Source organism: Ranitomeya variabilis, chromosome 4, assembly GCF_051348905.1.
Source record: "Ranitomeya variabilis isolate aRanVar5 chromosome 4, aRanVar5.hap1, whole genome shotgun sequence".
In the NCBI taxonomy this organism is placed as follows: Eukaryota; Metazoa; Chordata; class Amphibia; order Anura; family Dendrobatidae; genus Ranitomeya; species Ranitomeya variabilis.
In genome coordinates this window covers 581,543,779-581,568,395 of record NC_135235.1, presented here as the reverse complement: position 1 = coordinate 581,568,395, position 24,617 = coordinate 581,543,779, and the positions used below count along the sequence as shown (strand labels likewise).

The 24,617-nt window shown below is 40.1% G+C and overlaps 1 protein-coding gene across 1 annotated transcript in view; it reads right to left on the bottom strand.

Moving 5' to 3' along the window:
• Nucleotides 1-402: 402 nt before the first annotated feature.
• The window catches only part of SAMD10 (sterile alpha motif domain containing 10), a 38,106-nt gene continuing 13,891 nt past the window's right edge, over nucleotides 403-24,617 (bottom strand). The window contains exons 3-5 of the mRNA XM_077252967.1: nucleotides 21,057-21,225; nucleotides 3,633-3,773; nucleotides 403-3,440 (exon numbers count right to left, since the gene is read on the bottom strand). Of these exons, the coding sequence (XP_077109082.1) occupies nucleotides 3,421-3,440; nucleotides 3,633-3,773; nucleotides 21,057-21,225 (330 nt within the window). The 3' untranslated portion in view covers nucleotides 403-3,420. The remainder of the gene's footprint in view (nucleotides 3,441-3,632; nucleotides 3,774-21,056; nucleotides 21,226-24,617) is intronic.

Sequence of the window (24,617 nt, the reverse complement as noted above, 5' to 3'; positions counted from 1 at the left end):
CCTTTGCGTATAGCAGGATCATTTACGTCTTCTACACTCCATACTCAACCTATATAGTCTGTGAAGCTATAAGAATATTCTCATTCGCTTACAGAAAATAGTGAGGACTCGGAGTATTTGTGAAAGTTGTACAACTCCTTTTTTGGGGCATCCAGAGTTGATGATACTCTTTTAGCACTTCTCACACACACTGTTACCCCTAGAGCAGCACCCAGCAGGAGCTACAACATGGGCAACATTAAAATTAGAGCATTCGTACTAGCTGTTCTTGCAGACCATTTCAGGTGAATATTAAAAATTTGCAAAATTGTCCTTTTAAAAGAACTGATTCTGTTCAGTGTCAGGTGTGTGCTCATAGGCTTTGTTGGCAGATATTAATCCAAAAATGCAAGTAAGAAAGATAAGCCTCCAGAATATCAATGCATGTTTATTCAGAAAACAATATAAAAAAAAGGAAGAACTCCAACGAGGGGACCCCATATTACCAGGAACATTCACCTTCAGGAAATGCCATACTGGCTAGTGGAGGCACTTTAACTTGTTGCAGGGGTAAAGCCCCTCTGTCCGTCTCAGTGCAGGAAATAATATCACAGTGATAGGAAGTCTGCCCACATTAAAATTATGATATCCCCCAGAAGAATTTACTGGATCAATTTCCTAACTGTACAAAACTCCCATAGACTCAGAGGGTGAAATATGTTATACGTTATGGCACAGACACCCACATGACTTAGAATTAAAGCCCCAGTGTCTGCCTCCTCAGTGCAGAAGATATATTCACAGTGACAGGAAAACTGTTCACAATAATATGATTCCTCAAAGTAATGCTAATATAATAGCAGCCTATCTATACTAAGCTCCCACAGGCTCAAAGGGTGAAACATGGTATTTCTAATGACAGAGACATTCAGAAGTCATTCTTCATAACAATTTTGTGGGCAAGAGGAAGACAATGATTCTTTTACAGAATCTGACATAGTGTTGGGGGATTTAATGACCTTGATATATTCACGTGTCAGTGTGTTTCTATACACGGCTGTGAAATGCCAGTATCTACAGTACGCCTTGTGTATTACATATATCATATACTACTATCTAAAACAATAGCATGTAGCTATATTATCCATATATTTATATAGTAATTATTATACAGCCCGGCTAAATCCAGCAGAGCCTACAACTTAAAGAGACTAATGTCCCAGGAATAAATAGTGCATACAGAGCCAATATTTACATATATCTTACATTATATATATTATATAATCTCCTATTGCTGAAATAGTAACGGTTGGTAATATGTCACATGATGTGTATTTTACCGTAAAAGGCTCATTTTCAATTTTTACAAAATAAGCATGTTGTTCTATATTGCTAGATTAAAAGGGGAACTCCATCTAAAATTGAAGTTGGAGTTGTCCTCATTTGCAAGGATTAGCAAAGGTTATATTTTTTCCATCGATCATTTCAGTGATCAATGTTGACATTGAAAAGGGACAGGAAGGAAAAGTGGCTAGCTAATTTTTTTTAAAGGGGTTCCCACTATACTGTCAGCAAGTTTTAACTGTGTAATCTGACACCAGCATGATGAGGAGACAGAGACCCTGATTCCAGTGATGTGTCACTTACTGTCATTTTGATACAATCCTTGTATTCTCTGCTGCCGATCTACCAGTTCTCTAATGCTGAGCCCTGTATAACCCACATCACTGATTGGCAACTTTCTGTGCACACTATATATTGACAGAAAGCTGTTAATCAGTGGTGGGTTGTGGTTGGACAAGGATGCACGAGGCAGCTGGTCCTGTAGTGATAATACCCTATGGATAACACAGTGATTTTATTGGAACAGCTCAATACAGCCAATTAAGTTACACATCGCTGGAATCAGGCTCTCATCCCCTACATCATGCTGCTCGCAGATTACACAGCAAAACCCTTCTGACAAATTCCCTTTAATGTTCTTCATTGTGGAGCATTACATGACAATGTAATAAAATTACAATGGCATCAAACTGGCAGAACAGATTGATCCTTGCATCAGCTTTCTGCTTTTAAAGAAGTTGTTAACTACTTTAGCATTGATGACCTATCCTCAAATCAATAGGAGGCAGATTGGATGTGCAGTGCCCTGCCGCGGCTACTATCAGAAGACGGAGCAGCTCCGCAAGTATTTCCGGCCGTTGGTCACCGCTGATAATAACTGATCGGCGGGACCCCGACCGATCAGACATTGATGACCTATCCTAAGGATAGATCATCAATATTAAAGTAGTGGACAACCTCTTTAAATTGTGTTTTCTCTTTGTATATGAAAAATAAAGAGCCCCTTTAATTTCTGTAACATGCAGTTCCAAGTTCCACCACATCCAATGCAAAATTTCCCCTAAACGGCAATGGAACAGCGCCCCCATTTGCAAAACTCTGGATTACTGACTGCTGGATATACAAGGTTACCTCTTCTACTCTTTCCAAATGAGCCTTGTTTTATCCTTTATATGCACAGTCATCATGGTGACGCCACAAAGAATGACGGTGGAGCAACACAAATCGGATCACATGGTGATAGAAGCATCCGGGACGTATCACATCTCAGAAAGCTGAAGGTTTCTCCACATAAATATGATGCATAGATTAGATGATACGACTTGTCCATGTAGCAAGGGTGACACTTTATGCAGTTCTACCTTATAGCCTGCAGATGGGGCTGTGCTGTATGTTATTGCTAAGAAACTGTCTGAAATCATATATATTACAGGATTACAATTTGCTATTTACAAACTGTTGTCACTCCTGGCAATAAGGATGCCCACCTTTTATATAGTTGTAGGTGTCTGCAGTATTACCGGTAACACATCAATGCTGTATAGTTATAATACATTAAGTGTAACAGCGCCCCCTTGTGGCAGTACCTCATTATTACTGGGGGAGGTTTTTAACACTTGATTGGACCCTTTAAGGTGCAAACCGTTCTCCCTTAGTACTAAAAATATTAATTACATTTTACCTAGACCAGAAATCGCACCATAATGTATCACTCCCATCATCGTCAGACTGCTGTGCAACTACCAAAATGATAGTTTTCAGTGCAGCAATGTAAGATTTTGTATTTGGCACTTACTATGAAAGCTGTGGACTGGAAATACCCTAGTCAGTAGGTGGAGTAATGCTTTATGGCGTGTAGAGCTACCCCTATCCATGGCCTTCCATTAATATGGCCCAACACAAGGACACCCCCACAGATACATTTAGTGGGAGATGTTGATTCCCCCATAGGTTGTCCATGATCCAGTGTATTTATATAAACTGATGGCCATGACGCATACAAGGGAGTCCGGCCTCCCAGTCTGTCCCAGTGTCCCATATGTCTCTGCTGGTTTGATGCTGGTTTGTGCCTGTCGGTGTCCTCATTAATTCGTCCTATTAGAAATTTCCAAACGAAGCTATAAAGAAAAGACAAAAAAAAAAAATGAATAACTATAAATCCCCAACAATGGACCAGAGTGAAGTTCTGCACAGAAAGTGAACAGAATTATGAATGCAGCTCTGGATGTTACTAGAGTATAAAACATGAAGCAAGGTCTGGCAAGTTATTCATATTGATTCATGTTTCCATGCATTAACCTCTTGTATACCTTGACTAAGCAGCTGCAGATTGCGGACTTCCTCGCGTACTTGCAGCTGTAATACCTGCTGCAGAACTTCTTGCCGCTGAGACTCATGGATGATCCCCATGCGCTGTAACTTCTCAGCGTTAAGCCTCAGCAGAGCTCGGCCTGAGAGGGGAGGAAACATGGAGGGGAATGTGAGATTCCTCTGCTGGCGAGGTTACTAAATGCTTAATAAATTATGTATCATACATCGTAGTAAATGGAGCGTGCCGAATGGAACGGTAAACAGACGACTCTCAGTTTCTACAGTGCGGGATCCAGGTGATCTCATCTGACTCCTGGTCCATGATCCACTAGGGTTATGCATATAATGTACAGTATAATGTACAGTATGTATATGTGACTCCGTGTAGCACGTAGAATTAACCATCATAAGGACTTGTGCACACGACCATGTTTTCAATCCGAGTGAGATCCGACAAAACATCAGATCGCATTCGGACCAATGTTATTCTATTGGGCCGTGCATATGTCTGATTTTTTTCCTTGGACCAAGTCTGTCCAAGGAAAAAAATTGCAGTATGTTCGATTTGCATCCAATATTCATATCACACTCAGCCATGCAAGTCAATGTGTCGGTCAAAAAAAATTGGACTGCACTTGGATGACATCTGAGTGCAGTCCGATTTTCACTGACTGACAGAATGGGGAAGATGGAGACATTTGTTTTTTCTATCTATCTTCCCATCTAAGAAAATCGCATCACACGCTGATCAGAGTGTGATTAGTATAATTTTTTAATCATCAGCAGATCCAGGTAAATCTGGTGAGATGTGCTGACAATCTGATGTCTGCAGTGGCCATAAATACAAGAAGTGGCCGTACACATTAGGTAAAGAAAGTACAAAACATACTGGAGCTCAGTGAGCACAATAATTAGGTGGCAACCAGAGCTGTCTGAAAAGTGACTGAAACACATAACCAGCAGGACAGGCAGAGTATGGAAGCAATGGGAGAGATAACTGGGAGCCGAACCAGCATTTGGCCTAAAGTTATATAAATGTGTCATACGCATTAAATGGAGGTCGGCTGAACCTGACGATTTCGGGATTGCAGCCACAGTCGCCATGTAGCCCCAGCATAGGGTGTATGGGTCTGCAGAGAAGCCTTTATAGGTCTTAATGATAATAAATTCTGTAGATCCTGATGCCTTTCTGTAAATGCAGGTTCTCTCCTCTCAACAGATCTGAAGCGTCTCTAGAGCCGGCCATACACATTAGATGGCTGTCGGGAGCAGCTGATCGCTCGGCTGACAGCCACCTCAGCCATCTCTCCCATGTACAGAAGCGCTTGTTCGGCCGTGAGCGCCTGTGTTCTCTATGAAAAAGCCGTTGACTGACACATCGGCCGTCAGATTATCTCAGGAACAACAAAGCGATCGGTAGATGGAAAATATCGACATATCCAACTATCTATATTGGCAGGGTCAGCAGACATTAGTCTAATGTGTATGGGGCCTTAACATCTATTCTCTCCTTTCCATGGATTCCTATATGTGGATTATGTTCCCTAGAGATCTGCAATCTCTCTTCTTTTATAAAGCCTTGTCTTATCATTCATCTGTACAGGTATACTCCTGCATCTATAGATCCTAATTTTCTATAGATCTAGATCCTCAAGTTTTCATAGATCCTTGGTCCCTCCTATTTCTATGGACCCCTATTCTCCCCTTTTTATAGCTCTCTAGTTTCTCCTCTTTCTATAGATCCCCTTTCTCTCCTTTTTTCATAAATCCCTAATTTCCCCTCTTTATATAGATTCTTTAGATCCTTGCTCTTTCCTCTTTCTACAGATTTCTGTTCTCCCCTCTTTCTATGGATCCTGATTATTTTTATAGATCCCTATTTGCTCTTCTTTCTATATATCCCTTTCTCTCTTCTTTCTGTAGATTTCTTTTTGTTCCTCTTTCTATAGATCCTTTTTCTTTCTTCTTTCTATAGATCCTAGCTATTTCCTTTCTATAGATCCTTGTTTCCATCTCTTTCTATAGATCTCTATTCGATCTTCTTTCTATAGATCTTGTTCACTCCCTTTCTAGAGATCTTGTTTCCTCCTCTTTCTATAGATCCTGATTCCCTCTTCTTTTCATAGACCTCTATTCACTCTTCTATCTATAGATCTTGTTCCCTCCTCTTTTTATAGATCCTTATTCCCTCTTCTTTCTATAGATCTTGTTCCCTCTTATTTCTATAGATCTTGTTCCCTCCTCTTTATATAGATCTTGTTCCCTCCTCTTTCCCTTATTCCCTCTTCTTTCTATAGATCTTGTTCCCTCCCTTCCATAGATCTTGTTCCCTCCTCTTCCTATAGACCTCTATTTGCTCTTCTTTCTATAGATCTTATAACTGCCTCTTTCTATAGATCCTTATTCCCTCCCCTTTCTATAGATCTTGTTCCCTCCTTTTTCTATAGATCTTGATTCCCTCTTCTTTTCATAGACCTCTCTTCACTCTTCTTTCTGTAGATCTTGTTCCCTCCTCTTTTTATAGATCCTTATTCCCTCTTCCTTCTATAGATCTTGTTCCCTCCCCTTTCTATAGATCTTGTTCCCTCCTATTTCTATAGATCGTGTTCCCTCCTCTTTCTATAGATCTTGTTCCCTCCTCTTTCTATAGATCCTGATTCCCTCCTCTTCCTGTAGACTTCTATTTGCTCTTCTTTCTATAGATCTTATAACCGCCTCTTGCTCTTCTTTCTATAGATCTTGTTCCCTCCTCTTTCTATAGATCCTGATTCCCTCTTCTTTTCATAGACCTCTATTCACTCTTCTTTCTATATTGTTCCCTCCTCTTTTTATAGATCCTTATTCCCTCTTCTTTCTATAGATCCTTATTCACTCTTCTTTCTATAGATCTTGTTCCCTCCTCTTTCTATAGATGTTGTTCGCTCCTTTTTCTATAGATCCTGATTCCCTCTTCTTTTCATAGACCTCTATTCACTCTTCTTTCTATAGATCTTGTTCCCTCCTCTTTCTATAGATCCTGATTCCCTCCTCTTCCTGTAGACTTCTATTTGCTCTTCTTTCTATAGATCTTATAACCACCTCTGACTCTTCTTTCTATAGATCTTGTTCCCTCCCCTTTCTATAGATCTTCCCTCCTCTTTCTATAGATCTTGTTCCCTCCTCTTCCTATAGAACTCTATTTGCTCTTCTTTCTATAGATCTTATAACTGCCTCTTTCTATAGATCCTTATTCCCTCCCCTTTCTATAGATCCTGTTCCCTCCTCTTTCTATAGATCTTGTTCCTTCCCCTTTCGATAGATCTTGTTCCCTCCCCTTTCTATAGATCTTGTTCCCTCCTCTCTCTATAGATCCTGATTCCCTCTTCTTTTCATAGACCTCTATTCACTCTTCTTTCTGTAGATCTTGTTCCCTCCTCTTTCTATAGATCCTTATTCCCTCTTCTTTCTATAGATCTTTATTCCCTCCCCTTTCTATAGATCTTGTTCCCTCTTTCCATAGATCTTGTTCCCTCCCCTTTCGATAGATCTTGTTCCCTACCCTTTCTATAGATCTTGTTCCCTCCTCTTGCTATAGATCCTGATTCCCTCTTCTTTTTATAGACCTCTATTCACTTTTCTTTCTATAGATCTTGTTCCCTCCCCTTTCTATATATCTTGTTCCCTCCTCTTTCTATAGATCTTGTTCCCTCCTCTTTCTATAGATCCTGATTCTTCCTCTTTCTATAGATCCTGATTCCCTCTTCTTTTCATAGACCTCTATTCACTCTTCTTTCTGTAGATCTTGTTCCCTCCTCTTTTTATAGATCCTTATTCCCTCTTCTTTCTATAGATCCTTATTCCCTCTTCCTTCTATAGATCTTGTTCCCTCCCCTTTCTATACATCTTGTTCCCTCCTATTTCTATAGATCGTGTTCCCTCCTCTTTCTATAGATCTTGTTCCCTCCTCTTTCTATAGATCCTGATTCCCTCCTCTTCCTGTAGACTTCTATTTGCTCTTCTTTCTATAGATCTTATAACCGCCTCTTGCTCTTCTTTCTATAGATCTTGTTCCCTCCTCTTCCTATAGACCTCTATTTGCTCTTCTTTCTATAGATATTATAACTGCCTTTTTATAGATCCTTATTCCCTCCCCTTTCTATAGATCTTGTTCCCTCCTCTTTCTATAGATCTTGTTCCCTCCCCTTTCGATAGATCTTGTTCCCTCCCCTTTCTATAGATCTTGTTCCCTCCTCTTTCTATAGATCCTGATTCCCTCTTCTTTCTATAGATCCTTATTCCCTCTTCCTTCTATAGATCTTGTTCCCTCCCCTTTCTATAGATCTTGTTCCCTCCTATTTCTATAGATCGTGTTCCCTCCTCTTTCTATAGATCTTGTTCCCTCCTCTTTCTATAGATCCTGATTCCCTCTTCTTTTCATAGACCTCTATTCACTCTTCTTTCTATAGATATTGTTCCCTCCTCTTTTTATAGATCCTTATTCCCTCTTCTTTCTATAGATCCTTATTCACTCTTCTTTCTATAGATCTTGTTCCCTCCTCATTCTATAGATGTTGTTCGCTCCTTTTTCTATAGATCCTGATTCCCTCTTCTTTTCATAGACCTCTATTCACTCTTCTTTCTATAGATCTTGTTCCCTCCTCTTTCTATAGATCCTGATTCCCTCCTCTTCCTGTAGACTTCTATTTGCTCTTCTTTCTATAGATCTTATAACCACCTCTGACTCTTCTTTCTATAGATCTTGTTCCCTCCCCTTTCTATAGATCTTCCCTCCTCTTTCTATAGATCTTGTTCCCTCCTCTTCCTATAGAACTCTATTTGCTCTTCTTTCTATAGATCTTATAACTGCTTTCTATAGATCCTTATTCCCTCCCCTTTCTATAGATCTTGTTCCCTCCTCTTTCTATAGATCTTGTTCCTTCCCCTTTCGATAGATCTTGTTCCCTCCCCTTTCTATAGATCTTGTTCCCTCCTATTTCTATAGATCGTGTTCCCTCCTCTTTCTATAGATCTTGTTCCCTCCTCTTTCTATAGATCCTGATTCCCTCCTCTTCCTGTAGACTTCTATTTGCTCTTCTTTCTATAGATCTTATAACCGCCTCTTGCTCTTCTTTCTATAGATCTTGTTCCCTCCTCTTTCTATAGATCCTGATTCCCTCTTCTTTTCATAGACCTCTATTCACTCTTCTTTCTATAGATATTGTTCCCTCCTCTTTTTATAGATCCTTATTCCCTCTTCTTTCTATAGATCCTTATTCACTCTTCTTTCTATAGATCTTGTTACCTCCTCTTTCTATAGGTGTTGTTCGCTCCTTTTTCTATAGATCCTGATTCCCTCTTCTTTTCATAGACCTCTATTCACTCTTCTTTCTATAGATCTTGTTCCCTCCTCTTTCTATAGATCCTGATTCCCTCCTCTTCCTGTAGACTTCTATTTGCTCTTTTTTCTATAGATCTTATAACCACCTCTGACTCTTCTTTCTATAGATCTTGTTCCCTCCCCTTTCTATAGATCTTCCCTCCTCTTTCTATAGATCTTGTTCCCTCCTCTTTCTATAGATCCTTATTCCCTCTTCTTTCTATAGATCTTTATTCCCTCCCCTTTCTATAGATCTTGTTCCCTATTTCCATAGATCTTGTTCCCTCCCCTTTCGATAGATCTTGTTCCCTACCCTTTCTATAGATCTTGTTCCCTCCTCTTGCTATAGATCCTGATTCCCTCTTCTTTTCATAGACCTCTATTCACTTTTCTTTCTATAGATCTTGTTCCCTCCCCTTTCTATAGATCTTGTTCCCTCCCCTTTCTATAGATCTTGTTCCCTCCTCTTTCTATAGATCCTGATTCTTCCTCTTTCTATAGATCCTGATTCCCTCTTCTTTTCATAGACCTCTATTCACTCTTCTTTCTGTAGATCTTGTTCCCTCCTCTTTTTATAGATCCTTATTCCCTCTTCTTTCTATAGATCCTTATTCCCTCTTCCTTCTATAGATCTTGTTCCCTCCCCTTTCTATAGATCTTGTTCCCTCTTATTTCTATAGATCGTGTTCCCTCCTCTTTCTATAGATCTTGTTCCCTCCTCTTTCTATAGATCCTGATTCCCTCCTCTTCCTGTAGACTTCTATTTGCTCTTCTTTCTATAGATCTTATAACCGCCTCTTGCTCTTCTTTCTATAGATCTTGTTCCCTCCCCTTCCTATAGACCTCTATTTGCTCTTCTTTCTATAGATATTATAACTGCCTTTTTATAGATCCTTATTCCCTCCCCTTTCTATAGATCTTGTTCCCTCCTCTTTCTATAGATCTTGTTCCCTCCCCTTTCGATAGATCTTGTTCCCTCCCCTTTCTATAGATCTTGTTCCCTCCTCTTTCTATAGATCCTGATTCCCTCTTCTTTTCATAGACCTCTATTCACTCTTATTTCTGTAGATCTTGTTCCCTCCTCTTTTTATAGGTCCTTATTCCCTCTTCTTTCTATAGATCCTTATTCCCTCTTCCTTCTATAGATCTTGTTCCCTCCCCTTTCTATAGATCTTGTTCCCTCCTATTTCTATAGATCGTGTTCCCTCCTCTTTCTATAGATCTTGTTCCCTCCTCTTTCTATAGATCCTGATTCCCTCCTCTTCCTGTAGACTTCTATTTGCTCTTTTTTCTATAGATCCTATAACCGCCTCTTGCTCTTCTTTCTATAGATCTTGTTCCCTCCTCTTTCTATAGATCCTGATTCCCTCTTCTTTTCATAGACCTCTATTCACTCTTCTTTTTATAGATATTGTTCCCTCCTCTTTTTATAGATCCTTATTCCCTCTTCTTTCTATAGATCCTTATTCACTCTTCTTTCTATAGATCTTGTTACCTCCTCTTTCTATAGATGTTGTTCGCTCCTTTTTCTATAGATCCTGATTCCCTCTTCTTTTCATAGACCTCTATTCACTCTTCTTTCTATAGATCTTGTTCCCTCCTCTTTCTATAGATCCTGATTCCCTCCTCTTCCTGTAGACTTCTATTTGCTCTTCTTTCTATACATCTTATAACCACCTCTGACTCTTCTTTCTATAGATCTTGTTCCCTCCCCTTTCTATAGATCTTCCCTCCTCTTTCTATAGATCTTGTTCCCTCCTCTTCCTATAGAACTCTATTTGCTCTTCTTTCTATTGATCTTATAACTGCCTCTTTCTATAGATCCTTATTCCCTCCCCTTTCTATAGATCTTGTTCCCTCTTCTTTCTATATAGATCTTGTTCCCTCCCCTTTCGATAGATCTTGTTCCCGACCCTTTCTATAGATCTTGTTCCCTCCTCTTGCTATAGATCCTGATTCCCTCTTCTTTTCATAGACCTCTATTCACTTTTCTTTCTATAGATCTTGTTCCCTCCCCTTTCTATAGATCTTGTTCCCTCCCCTTTCTATAGATCTTGTTCCCTCCTCTTTCTATAGATCTTGTTCCCTCCTCTTTCTATAGATCCTGATTCTTCCTCTTTCTATAGATCCTGATTCCCTCTTCTTTTCATAGACCTCTATTCACTCTTCTTTCTGTAGATCTTGTTCCCTATTCTTTTTATAGATCCTTATTCCCTGTTCTTTCTATAGATCCTTATTCCCTCCCCTTTCTATAGATCTTGTTCCCTCTTTCCATAGATCTTGTTCCCTCCCCTTTCTATAGATCTTGTTCCCTCCCCTTTCTATAGATCTTGTTCCTTCCTCTTTCTATAGATCCTGATTCCCTCTTCTTTCAATAGACCTCTATTCACTCTTCTTTCTATAGATCTTGTTCCCTCCTCTTTCTATAGATCCTGATTCCCTCTTCTTTTCATAGACCTCTATTCACTTTTCCTTCTATAGATCTTGTTCCCTCCTCTTTTTATAGATCCTTATTCCCTCTTCTTTGTATAGATCCTTATTCCCTCTTCTTTCTATACATCTTGTTCCCTCCCCTTTCTATAGATCTTGTTCCCTCCTCTTTCTATAGATATTGTTCCCTCCTCTTTCTATAGATCCTGATTCCTCCTCTTTCTATAGATCCTGATTCCCTCTTCTTTTCATAGACCTCTATTCACTCTTCTTTCTGTAGATCTTGTTCCCTCCTCTTTTTATAGATCCTTATTCCCTCTTCTTTCTATAGATCCTTATTCCCTCTTCTTTCTATAGATCTTGTTCCCTCCCCTTTCTATAGATCTTGTTCCCTCCTCTTTCTATAGATCTTGTTCCCTCCTCTTTCTATAGATCCTGATTTCCTCCTCTTCCTATAGACTTCTATTTGCTCTTCTTTCTATAGATCTTATAACCGCCTCTTGCTCTTCTTTCTATAGATCTTGTTCCCTCCTCTTTCTATAGATCTTGTTCCCTCCTCTTTCTATAGATCCTGATTTCCTCCTCTTCCTATAGACCTCTATTTGCTCTTCTTTCTATAGATCTTATAACCGCCTCTTTATATAGATCCTTATTCCCTCCCCTTTTTATAGATCTTGTTCCCTCCTCTTTCCATAGATCTTGTTCCCTCCCCTTTCGATAAATCTTGTTCCCTCCCCTTTCTATAGATCCTGATTCCCTCTTCTTTTCATAGACCTCTATTCACTCTTCTTTCTATAGATCTTGTTCCCTCCTCTTTTCATAGATCCTTATTCCCTCTTCTTTCTATAGATCCTTATTCACTCTTCTTTCTATAGATCTTGTTCCCTCCTCTTTCTATAGATCTTGTTCGCTCCTTTTTCTATAGATCCTGATTCCCTCTTCTTTTCATAGACCTCTATTCACTCTTCTTTCTATAGATCTTGTTCCCTTCTCTTTTTATAGATCCTTATTCCCTCTTCTTTCTATAGATCCTTATTCACTCTTCTTTCTATAGATCTTGTTCCCTCCTCTTTCCATAGATCTTGTTCCCTCCCCTTTCGATAGATCTTGTTCCCTCCCCTTTCTATAGATCCTGATTCCCTCTTCTTTTCATAGACCTCTATTCACTCTTCTTTCTATAGCTCTTGTTCCCTCCTCTTTTTATAGATCCTTATTCCCTCTTCTTTCTATAGATCCTTATTCACTCTTCTTTCTATAGAACTTGTTCCCTCCTCTTTCTATAGATCTTGTTCGCTCCTTTTTCTATAGATCCTGATTCCCTCTTCTTTTCATAGACCTCTATTCACTCTTCTTTCTGTAGATCTTGTTCCCTATTCTTTTTATAGATCCTTATTCCCTGTTCTTTCTATAGATCCTTATTCCCTCCCCTTTCTATAGATCTTGTTCCCTCTTTCCATAGATCTTGTTCCCTCCCCTTTCTATAGATCTTGTTCCCTCCCCTTTCTATAGATCTTGTTCCCTCCTCTTTCTATAGATCTTGTTCCCTCCTCTTTCTATAGATCCTGATTCTTCCTCTTTCTATAGATCCTGATTCCCTCTTCTTTTCATAGACCTCTATTCACTCTTCTTTCTGTAGATCTTGTTCCCTATTCTTTTTATAGATCCTTATTCCCTGTTCTTTCTATAGATCCTTATTCCCTCCCCTTTCTATAGATCTTTCCATAGATCTTGTTCCCTCCCCTTTCTATAGATCTTGTTCCCTCCCCTTTCTATAGATCTTGTTCCTTCCTCTTTCTATAGATCCTGATTCCCTCTTCTTTCAATAGACCTCTATTCACTCTTCTTTCTATAGATCTTGTTCCCTCCTCTTTCTATAGATCCTGATTCCCTCTTCTTTTCATAGACCTCTATTCACTTTTCCTTCTATAGATCTTGTTCCCTCCTCTTTTTATAGATCTTTATTCCCTCTTCTTTGTATAGATCCTTATTCCCTCTTCTTTCTATACATCTTGTTCCCTCCTCTTTCTATAGATATTGTTCCCTCCTCTTTCTATAGATCCTGATTCCTCCTCTTTCTATAGATCCTGATTCCCTCTTCTTTTCATAGACCTCTATTCACTCTTCTTTCTGTAGATCTTGTTCCCTCCTCTTTTTATAGATCCTTATTCCCTCTTCTTTCTATAGATCCTTATTCCCTCTTCTTTCTATAGATCTTGTTCCCTCCCCTTTCTATAGATCTTGTTCCCTCCTCTTTCTATAGATCTTGTTCCCTCCTCTTTCTATAGATCCTGATTTCCTCCTCTTCCTATAGACCTCTATTTGCTCTTCTTTCTATAGATCTTATAACCGCCTCTTTATATAGATCCTTATTCCCTCCCCTTTTTATAGATCTTGTTCCCTCCTCTTTCCATAGATCTTGTTCCCTCCCCTTTCGATAAATCTTGTTCCCTCCCCTTTCTATAGATCCTGATTCCCTCTTCTTTTCATAGACCTCTATTCACTCTTCTTTCTATAGATCTTGTTCCCTCCTCTTTTCATAGATCCTTATTCCCTCTTCTTTCTATAGATCCTTATTCACTCTTCTTTCTATAGATCTTGTTCCCTCCTCTTTCTATAGATCTTGTTCGCTCCTTTTTCTATAGATCCTGATTCCCTCTTCTTTTCATAGACCTCTATTCACTCTTCTTTCTATAGATCTTGTTCCCTTCTCTTTTTATAGATCCTTATTCCCTCTTCTTTCTATAGATCCTTATTCACTCTTCTTTCTATAGATCTTGTTCCCTCCTCTTTCCATAGATCTTGTTCCCTCCCCTTTCGATAGATCTTGTTCCCTCCCCTTTCTATAGATCCTGATTCCCTCTTCTTTTCATAGACCTCTATTCACTCTTCTTTCTATAGCTCTTGTTCCCTCCTCTTTTTATAGATCCTTATTCCCTCTTCTTTCTATAGATCCTTATTCACTCTTCTTTCTATAGAACTTGTTCCCTCCTCTTTCTATAGATCTTGTTCGCTCCTTTTTCTATAGATCCTGATTCCCTCTTCTTTTCATAGACCTCTATTCACTCTTCTTTCTGTAGATCTTGTTCCCTATTCTTTTTATAGATCCTTATTCCCTGTTCTTTCTATAGATCCTTATTCCCTCCCCTTTCTATAGATCTTGTTCCCTCTTTCCATAGATCTTGTTCCCTCCCCTTTCTATAGATCTTGTTCCCTCCCCTTTCTATAGATCTTGTTCCCTCCTCTTTCTATAGATCTTGTTCCCTCCTCTTTCTATAGATCCTGATTCTTCCTCTTTCTATAGATCCTGATTCCCTCTTCTTTTCATAGACCTCTATTCACTCTTCTTTCTGTAGATCTTGTTCCCTATTCTTTTTATAGATCCTTATTCCCTGTTCTTTCTATAGATCCTTATTCCCTCCCCTTTCTATAGATCTTGTTCCCTCTTTCCATAGATCTTGTTCCCTCCCCTTTCTATAGATCTTGTTCCCTCCCCTTTCTATAGATCTTGTTCCTTCCTCTTTCTATAGATCCTGATTCCCTCTTCTTTCAATAGACCTCTATTCACTCTTCTTTCTATAGATCTTGTTCCCTCCTCTTTCTATAGATCCTGATTCCCTCTTCTTTTCATAGACCTCTATTCACTTTTCCTTCTATAGATCTTGTTCCCTCCTCTTTTTATAGATCTTTATTCCCTCTTCTTTGTATAGATCCTTATTCCCTCTTCTTTCTATACATCTTGTTCCCTCCTCTTTCTATAGATATTGTTCCCTCCTCTTTCTATAGATCCTGATTCCTCCTCTTTCTATAGATCCTGATTCCCTCTTCTTTTCATAGACCTCTATTCACTCTTCTTTCTGTAGATCTTGTTCCCTCCTCTTTTTATAGATCCTTATTCCCTCTTCTTTCTATAGATCCTTATTCCCTCTTCTTTCTATAGATCTTGTTCCCTCCCCTTTCTATAGATCTTGTTCCCTCCTCTTTCTATAGATCTTGTTCCCTCCTCTTTCTATAGATCCTGATTTCCTCCTCTTCCTATAGACTTCTATTTGCTCTTCTTTCTATAGATCTTATAACCGCCTCTTTATATAGATCCTTATTCCCTCCCCTTTTTATAGATCTTGTTCCCTCCTCTTTCCATAGATCTTGTTCCCTCCCCTTTCGATAAATCTTGTTCCCTCCCCTTTCTATAGATCCTGATTCCCTCTTCTTTTCATAGACCTCTATTCACTCTTCTTTCTATAGATCTTGTTCCCTCCTCTTTTCATAGATCCTTATTCCCTCTTCTTTCTATAGATCCTTATTCACTCTTCTTTCTATAGATCTTGTTCCCTCCTCTTTCTATAGATCTTGTTCGCTCCTTTTTCTATAGATCCTGATTCCCTCTTCTTTTCATAGACCTCTATTCACTCTTCTTTCTATAGATCTTGTTCCCTTCTCTTTTTATAGATCCTTATTCCCTCTTCTTTCTATAGATCCTTATTCACTCTTCTTTCTATAGATCTTGTTCCCTCCTCTTTCCATAGATCTTGTTCCCTCCCCTTTCGATAGATCTTGTTCCCTCCCCTTTCTATAGATCCTGATTCCCTCTTCTTTTCATAGACCTCTATTCACTCTTCTTTCTATAGCTCTTGTTCCCTCCTCTTTTTATAGATCCTTATTCCCTCTTCTTTCTATAGATCCTTATTCACTCTTCTTTCTATAGAACTTGTTCCCTCCTCTTTCTATAGATCTTGTTCGCTCCTTTTTCTATAGATCCTGATTCCCTCTTCTTTTCATAGACCTCTATTCACTCTTCTTTCTGTAGATCTTGTTCCCTATTCTTTTTATAGATCCTTATTCCCTGTTCTTTCTATAGATCCTTATTCCCTCCCCTTTCTATAGATCTTGTTCCCTCTTTCCATAGATCTTGTTCCCTCCCCTTTCTATAGATCTTGTTCCCTCCCCTTTCTATAGATCTTGTTCCTTCCTCTTTCTATAGATCCTGATTCCCTCTTCTTTCAATAGACCTCTATTCACTCTTCTTTCTATAGATCTTGTTCCCTCCTCTTTCTATAGATCCTGATTCCCTCTTCTTTTCATAGACCTCTATTCACTTTTCCTTCTATAGATCTTGTTCCCTCCTCTTTTTATACATCCTTATTCCCTCTTCTTTGTATAGATCCTTATTCCCTCTTCTTTCTATAGATCTTGTTCCCTCCCCTTTCTATAGATCTTGTTCCCTCCTCTTTCTATAGATCTTGTTCCCTCCTCTTTCTATAGATCCTGATTCCTCCTCTTTCTATAGATCCTGATTCCCTCTTCTTTTCATAGACCTCTATTCACTCTTCTTTCTGTAGATCTTGTTCCCTCCTCTTTTTATAGATCCTTATTCCCTCTTCTTTCTATATATCCTTATTCCCTCTTCTTTCTATAGATCTTGTTCCCTCCCCTTTCTATAGATCTTGTTCCCTCCTCTTTCTATAGATCTTGTTCCCTCCTCTTTCTATAGATCCTGATTTCCTCCTCTTCCTATAGACTTCTATTTGCTCTTCTTTCTATAGATCTTATAACCGCCTCTTTCTCTTCTTTCTATAGATCTTGTTCCCTCCTCTTTCTATAGATCTTGTTCCCTCCTCTTTCTATAGATCCTGATTTCCTCCTCTTCCTATAGACCTCTATTTGCTCTTCTTTCTATAGATCTTATAACCGCCTCTTTATATAGATCCTTATTCCCTCCCCTTTTTATAGATCTTGTTCCCTCCTCTTTCCATAGATCTTGTTCCCTCCCCTTTCGATAGATCTTGTTCCCTCCCCTTTCTATAGATCCTGATTCCCTCTTCTTTTCATAGACCTCTATTCACTCTTCTTTCTATAGATCTTGTTCCCTTCTCTTTTTATAGATCCTTATTCCCTCTTCTTTCTATAGATCCTTATTCACTCTTCTTTCTATAGATCTTGTTCCCTCCTCTTTCTATAGATCTTGTTCGCACCTTTTTCTATAGATCCTGATTCCCTCTTCTTTTCATAGACCTCTATTCACTCTTCTTTCTATAGATCTTGTTCCCTTCTCTTTTTATAGATCCTTATTCCCTCTTCTTTCAATAGATCCTTATTCACTCTTCTTTCTATAGATCTTGTTCCCTCCTCTTTCCATAGATCTTGTTCCCTCCCCTTTCGATAGATCTTGTTCCCTCCCCTTTCTATAGATCCTGATTCCCTCTTCTTTTCATAGACCTCTATTCACTCTTCTTTCTATAGCTCTTGTTCCCTCCTCTTTTTATAGATCCTTATTCCCTCTTCTTTCTATAGATCCTTATTCACTCTTCTTTCTATAGATCTTGTTCCCTCCTCTTTCTATAGATCTTGTTCGCTCCTTTTTCTATAGATCCTGATTCCCTCTTCTTTTCATAGACCTCCATTCACTCTTCTTTCTGTAGATCTTGTTCCCTCCCCTTTCTATAGATCCTGATTCCCTCTTCTTTTCATAGACCTCTATTCACTCTTCTTTCTGTAGATCTTGTTCCCTCCTCTTTTTATAGATCCTTATTCCCTCTTCTTTCTATAGATCCTTATTCCCTCCCCTTTCTATAGATCTTGTTCCCTCTTTCCATAGATCTTGTTCCCTCCCCTTTCTATAGATCTTGTTCCCTCCCCTTTCTATAGATCTTGTTCCCTCCCCTTTCTATAGATCTTGTCCCCTCCTCTTTCTATAGATCCTGATTCCCTCTTCTTTTCATAGACCTCTATTCACTCTTCTTTCTATAGATCTTGTTCCCTCCTTTTTCTATAGATCCTGATTCCCTCTTCTTTTCATAGACCTCTATTCACTCTTCTTTCTGTAGATCTTGTTCCCTCCTCTTTTTATAGATCCTTATTCCCTCTTCTTTCTATAGATCCTTATTCCCTCCCCTTTCTATAGATCTTCTTCCCTCTTTCCATAGATCTTGTTCCCTCCCCTTTCTATAGATCTTGTTCCCTCCCCTTTCTATAGATCTTGTCCCCTCCCCTTTCTATAGATCCTGATTCCCTCTTCTTTTCATAGACCTCTATTCACTCTTCTTTCTATAGATCTTGTTCCCTCCTTTTTCTATAGATCCTGATTCCCTCTTCTTTTCATAGACCTCTATTCACTCTTCTTTCTGTAGATCTTGTTCCCTCCTCTTTTTATAGATCCTTATTCCCTCTTCTTTCTATAGATCCTTATTCCCTCCCCTTTGTATAGATCTTGTTCCCTCTTTCCATAGATCTTGTTCCCTCCCCTTTCTATAGATCTTGTTCCCTCCCCTTTCTATAGATCTTGTTCCCTCCCCTTTCTATAGATCTTGTCCCCTCCTCTTTCTATAGATCCTGATTCCCTCTTCTTTTCATAGACCTCTATTCACTCTTCTTTCTATAGATCTTGTTCCCTCCTTTTTCTATAGATCCTGATTCCCTCTTCTTTTCATAGACCTCTATTCACTCTTCTTTCTGTAGATCTTGTTCCCTCCTCTTTTTATAGATCCTTATTCCCTCTTCTTTCTATAGATCCTTATTCCCTCCCCTTTCTATAGATCTTCTTCCCTCTTTCCATAGATCTTGTTCCCTCCCCTTTCTATAGATCTTGTTCCCTCCCCTTTCTATAGATCTTGTCCCCTCCCCTTTCTATAGATCCTGATTCCCTCTTCTTTTCATAGACCTCTATTCACTCTTCTTTCTATAGATCTTGTTCCCTCCTTTTTCTATAGATCCTGATTCCCTCTTCTTTTCATAGACCTCTATTCACTCTTCTTTCTGTAGATCTTGTTCCCTCCTCTTTTTATAGATCCTTATTCCCTCTTCTTTCTATAGATCCTTATTCCCTCCCCTTTGTATAGATCTTGTTCCCTCTTTCCATAGATCTTGTTCCCTCCCCTTTCTATAGATCTTGTTCCCTCCCCTTTCTATAGATCTTGTTCCCTCCCCTTTCTATAGATCTTGTTCCCTCCTCTTTTTATAGATCCTTATTCCCTCTTCTTTCTATAGATCTTGCTCCCTCCTCTTTCTATAAATCTTGTTCCCTCGTCTTTCTATAGATCCTGATTCCTCCTCTTTCTATAGATCCTTATTCTCTCTTCTTTCTATAGATCTTGTTCCCTCCCCTTTCTATAGATCTTGTTCCCTCTTTCCATAGATCTTGTTCCCTCCCCTTTCTATAGATCTTGTTCCGTCCCCTTTCTATAGATCCTTACTCCCTCTTCTTTCTATAGATCCTTATTCCCTCCTCTTTCTATAGATCTTGTTCCCTCCTCTTTCTATAGATCCTGATTCTCTCCTCTTCCTATAGACCTCTATTCGCTCTTCTTTCTATAGCGCTTGCTCCCTCCTCTTTCTATATATTGTTATTCTCTCTTCTTTCTATAGATCCATATTCGCTCCTCTTCCTATAGGTGCCTATTTTATGATCCCTATGGAACTTAATTCTCCTCCCTTTGCAGCTCATAATTCTCGTCTTCTTATCTGAGTTTTTTCCTCCCCTTCAGTTCATAATTTCACTGGTCCACTTGAGTCTTCCCCTTCCCTCTCCTCTTCCTAATCTTCATCGCTATCTCCTGGGGGTGGATTGCCCCCTTTCAGTATTTTATCCGCGCTGTACATTAAGACTTTTAGCCGGCGCGGCCTCGGGATACAGATCTCACAGTGTCTGCTGGTGCGTGTCTGCTGGGATTTTACAGCAGTCAGATGATCTCCCTGCTGCCTGCGCAGGACTGTAAGACGGCACACAATGGCTGTGACGTGCAGCCCGCCGGCTCCACAAATATACCAGGCAGCTGACTTCATAACACGAACATTTGACATCTAGAAAGAGGGGCATCGCACCACAGGCTAGGACCCGACCTTTGACATACCCTGACAGGGAGGGTTTGTTAGCGGATGATGGGGGTAGTAGCTTCACAACAAGCAGTAAACCACTGACATAGGCCGGCGTCACACTAGAGAGAAATACGGACGAGGGAGAGGCGCAAAAACTACGCATTGCACATGGACCAATGTTTCTCAAATGGGGCAGCACCCATCAGCCGTATATTTCTCGGCCGTATTTTAGGGGTTGAGAAAATCGCAGCATGCTGCGATTGTCAGCGTATTCCGAGAAAAATACGCCAATGAAAGTCTATGAGGGCGAGAAAAATATGGATTACACATGGACCACACATCTGCCGTGCGAGAAATACGCACCGGTGTTCTATAGAAAAGCCGGTAATTCAGTGCGGTGTACAGTAAAATCACACTGACAGGATAGAATAGAATAGATAAAATAAATGTCTACACATAGTATAGGAATATATATACTGTATATATATATATATATATATATATATATATATATATATATATGTGTGTGTCTCACTGATATATACAGTCTATATATATATATATATAGACTGTATATATGTTTTCACAAATATTTGTGCCCATGGAACCATTATATGTCCATTTTGCAAGGTTGCGAGAAAAAACGCTATATGGATGCCATACGGAAGTTTACATGCACAAAATACGCAGCCACACCTTGCCTACGGATGACATACGGATCACTGTTCAGGGAACATTTCAGCGTATTTGGTCTGTAAAAAACGGACCGTATTTCTATACGTTATGTCTGACCCCGGCCATAGAATAAGTAACCTACAGGCCGAGCTACCTGTGATGGCGTGGTGAGAGAAGGCCTCCACATAGGTGAGATAGTTGTGTGGACAATGTTTCTTCAGCCATTTGCACACGTCTTGCTGAGTCCACAGGACAACGGGTTTCGTGAGGCAGCTGAAGGACGGACTGGTGTGATATATGCCGTATTGATCGCTGGGTCTGACCTGCGCAGGGGACAAACTGTGAATTACTCAATGCAGACAAGACACAGCACCAAACATTACATCCGTCTATTATCCCATTCTTAAAGGAGTCTGGCAAAAAAAAAGTTATAACCTACAATGTGTGCAGGATCGGTAGTAGCTTATTGATCAGTGGTGTCTGACCACTGGGACCGCCACCGATATACAGAATGGGGACCTTTTATCCCCAAGTGGAATATTTAATCTTACATACCCGACAGCAGCTCTATTCATTCACTACGGGGCTTATGGAAAAAGCCAAGTAGGGGTCAATGTACACTGCTGCTCTATTCTATCGGGGACCCGCTCTCCTGATTGGGGGTCGGACCCCCAATCAATCAATAAGCTATCACTTACATTGTGTGTGTTTTCTCTGGACAACCCTCTTAACCAAGGTGTATTCTATGTCTGTGCAGAATAATATGCACCGCACACTTACATAACATGCACTGCACATACAATGTATGGGCAAAAGTATTCAGGTTTTTCATTGCCACAGGTAGCTAATAAAAATTTGGAAAAAATATGTCTCAATCTAGAGAGCTCCCTGAATTCTTGCATGGTTCTATAATAGAGAGCCACCATTATAGCATGTCCGTTCATAACATTTCTTCCCCCTTAGATATTGAACTGCTAGAGGTATTATGGAAAAATGGAAGGAAATGCAACAATCCGACCTCAAAAGCCACCAAGTGCTGAGGTAAAAGTCACCAACGCCCTGCTGACTACATAACTGCATAACTGGAGAGTCCAAACCTCCTCTGCTATTACCATCAAAACTAAACTGTGCTCCCGCCCAGAGCTTCATGGCTAAGCAGCTGCATGCAGCCTTACATCACCAAGCACAATGCTAAGCGTTGGATGGAGTGGTATAAAGCCGCCACCACTGGACTCTGGAGAAGCAGAAATGTGTTCTGTGCAGTGATGGATCACACTTCTCTACTGGCATCTCATGGACAAGTCTGGGTTTGGTGAATGACAAGAGAACGTTACCTGACAGCCTTGTGCCAGATGTACAGTTTAGTGAAAGAAGGATGATGCTATAAGGTCGTTTTTAGGGTATGGCATAGGTCCTAAAGGTCTATTTACACCAGTTGACCGGCGGCACTACGCGACCACCGATCAGCTATTTATTTGCTGATTGGTGGTCGTTTGATAGTCTAGTTTCCACAGACAGACCAGGCACCTCAGATGTGCATGGAATTATCTGTAATAGAGGGTTCTCCACATAGGCAGCCATTGTTCTCAGCGACTCAAGTCCTGTTTATACAATGTGCTGCCGAGAACGATGATCTGTTGGGCAAAACAAAAGATCATTTCACCCAACAAATGAGCGGTTTGCCGGTGATTGGCAGCCTGTTTAAACCGCATACAATTTGTGAAACAAGCGTGCCTTTATTTCCAGTTAAAGGAAATTTGAATGCATCATTATACCAAGACATTTTGGACAGTTGTAGCTTCCAACTTTGGGGGAATAGTTTTGGGGAAGGCCGTTTTTTTTGTTTACCATGACTGTGCCTAGTGCACAAAGTGAGGTCTATAAAGACATGGTTGGGGTAGTTGGGTGGGAAGAACATGACTGCTCTCATAGAGCCAGACCTCAAGACCATCCAATGTTGAACTAGAATGGAACTTGTGAGCCCGACCTCTCCTCCAACATCAGGGTCTGACCTCACAAATGCTCTTCTGGATAAATAGGTAAAAATTCTCATAGACACCTCCAAAATCTTACAGAAATTCTTCCCAGAAAAGTGGGAGTTTTGATAACTGCAAAGGGGCCAACCTCAAATTAATGGATTTATAATGGGGTGTGATAAAAGCTCCTGTAAGGCCTCTTTCACACTTCCGTCGGGACGGGTCCATCGCAATGCGTCGGGCCGACGTACCGACGGACGTTGTGAAAGTTTTACACGACGTGGGCTGTGGATGCAGTTTTTCGACGCATCCGCTGCCCATTTTGCAGTCCGGGGAGGAGGGAGCGGAGTTTCAGACGCACATGCGCGGTCGAAAATGGCGGACGCGACGGACAAAAAAACGTTACATTGAACTTTTTTTGTGAGGACGGTCCGCCAAAACACGACGGATCCGTCGCACGACGAACGCGACGTGTGGCCATCCGTCGCGATCCGTCGCTAATACAAGTCTATGGGCAAAAAACACATCCTGCGAGCACATTTGCAGGATCCGTTTTTTGCCCAAAACTACGGATTGCGAAGGAAGCCAAACGACGGAAGTGTGAAAGAGGCCTAAGTGTAATGTGGGGGCATCCAATATTTTCCTCCATGTAGTATACAGTTATATGAAAAAGTTTGGGCACCTCTATTAATCTTAAGCTTAATGTTTTATAAAAATTGTTTTTTTTACAACAGCTATTTCAGTTTCATATATCTAATAACTGTTGGACACAGTAATGTTTCTGCCTTGAAATGAGGTTTATTGTACTAACAGAAAATGTGCAATCTACATTCAAACAAAATTTGACAGGTGCATGAGTATGGGCACCCTTATCATTTTCTTGTTTTAAATACTCCTACCTACTTTTTACTGACTTACTAAAGCACTTATTTTGGTTTTGTAACCTCATTGAGCTTTGAACTTCATAGCCAGGTGTATGCAATCATGAGAAAAGCTACTTAAAGTGGCCACGTGCAAGTTGTTCTCCTGTTTGAATCTCCTCTGAAGAGTGGCATCATGGGCTCCTCAAAACAACTGTCAAATGATCTGAAAACAAAGATTATTCAACACAGTTGTTCAGGGGAAGGATACAAAAAGCTGTCTCAGAGATTTAACCTGTCAATTTCCACTGTGAGGAACATAGTAAGGAAATGGAAGAACACAGGTACAGTTCTTGTTAAGGCCAGAAGTGGCAGGCCAAGAAAAACATCAGAAAGGCAGAGAAGAAGAATGGTGAGATCAGTCAAGGACAATCCTCAGACCACCTCCAGAGAGCTGCAGCATCAACTTGCTGCAGATGGTGTCACTGTGCATTGGTCAACTATACAATGCACTGTGTTTTTTTGCCGCCATGCATAACGCCTTTTTGTATGACCAAACAACTCAATCTTGGTTTCATCAGTCCACAGGACCTTCTTCCAAAAAGAAATTGGCTTCTCCAAATGTGCTTTTGCATACCTCAGCCGACTCTGTTTGTGGCGTGCTTGCAGAAACGGCTTCTTTCGCATCACTCTCCCATACAGCTTCTCCTTGTGCAAAGTGCGTTGTATAGTTGACCGTTGCACAGTGACATCATCTGCAGCAAGTTGATGCTGCAGCTCTCTGGAGGTGGTCTGAGGATAGTCCTTGACTGATCTCACCATTCTTCTTCTCTGCCTTTCTGATGTTTTTCTTGGCCTGCCACTTCTGGCCTTAACAAG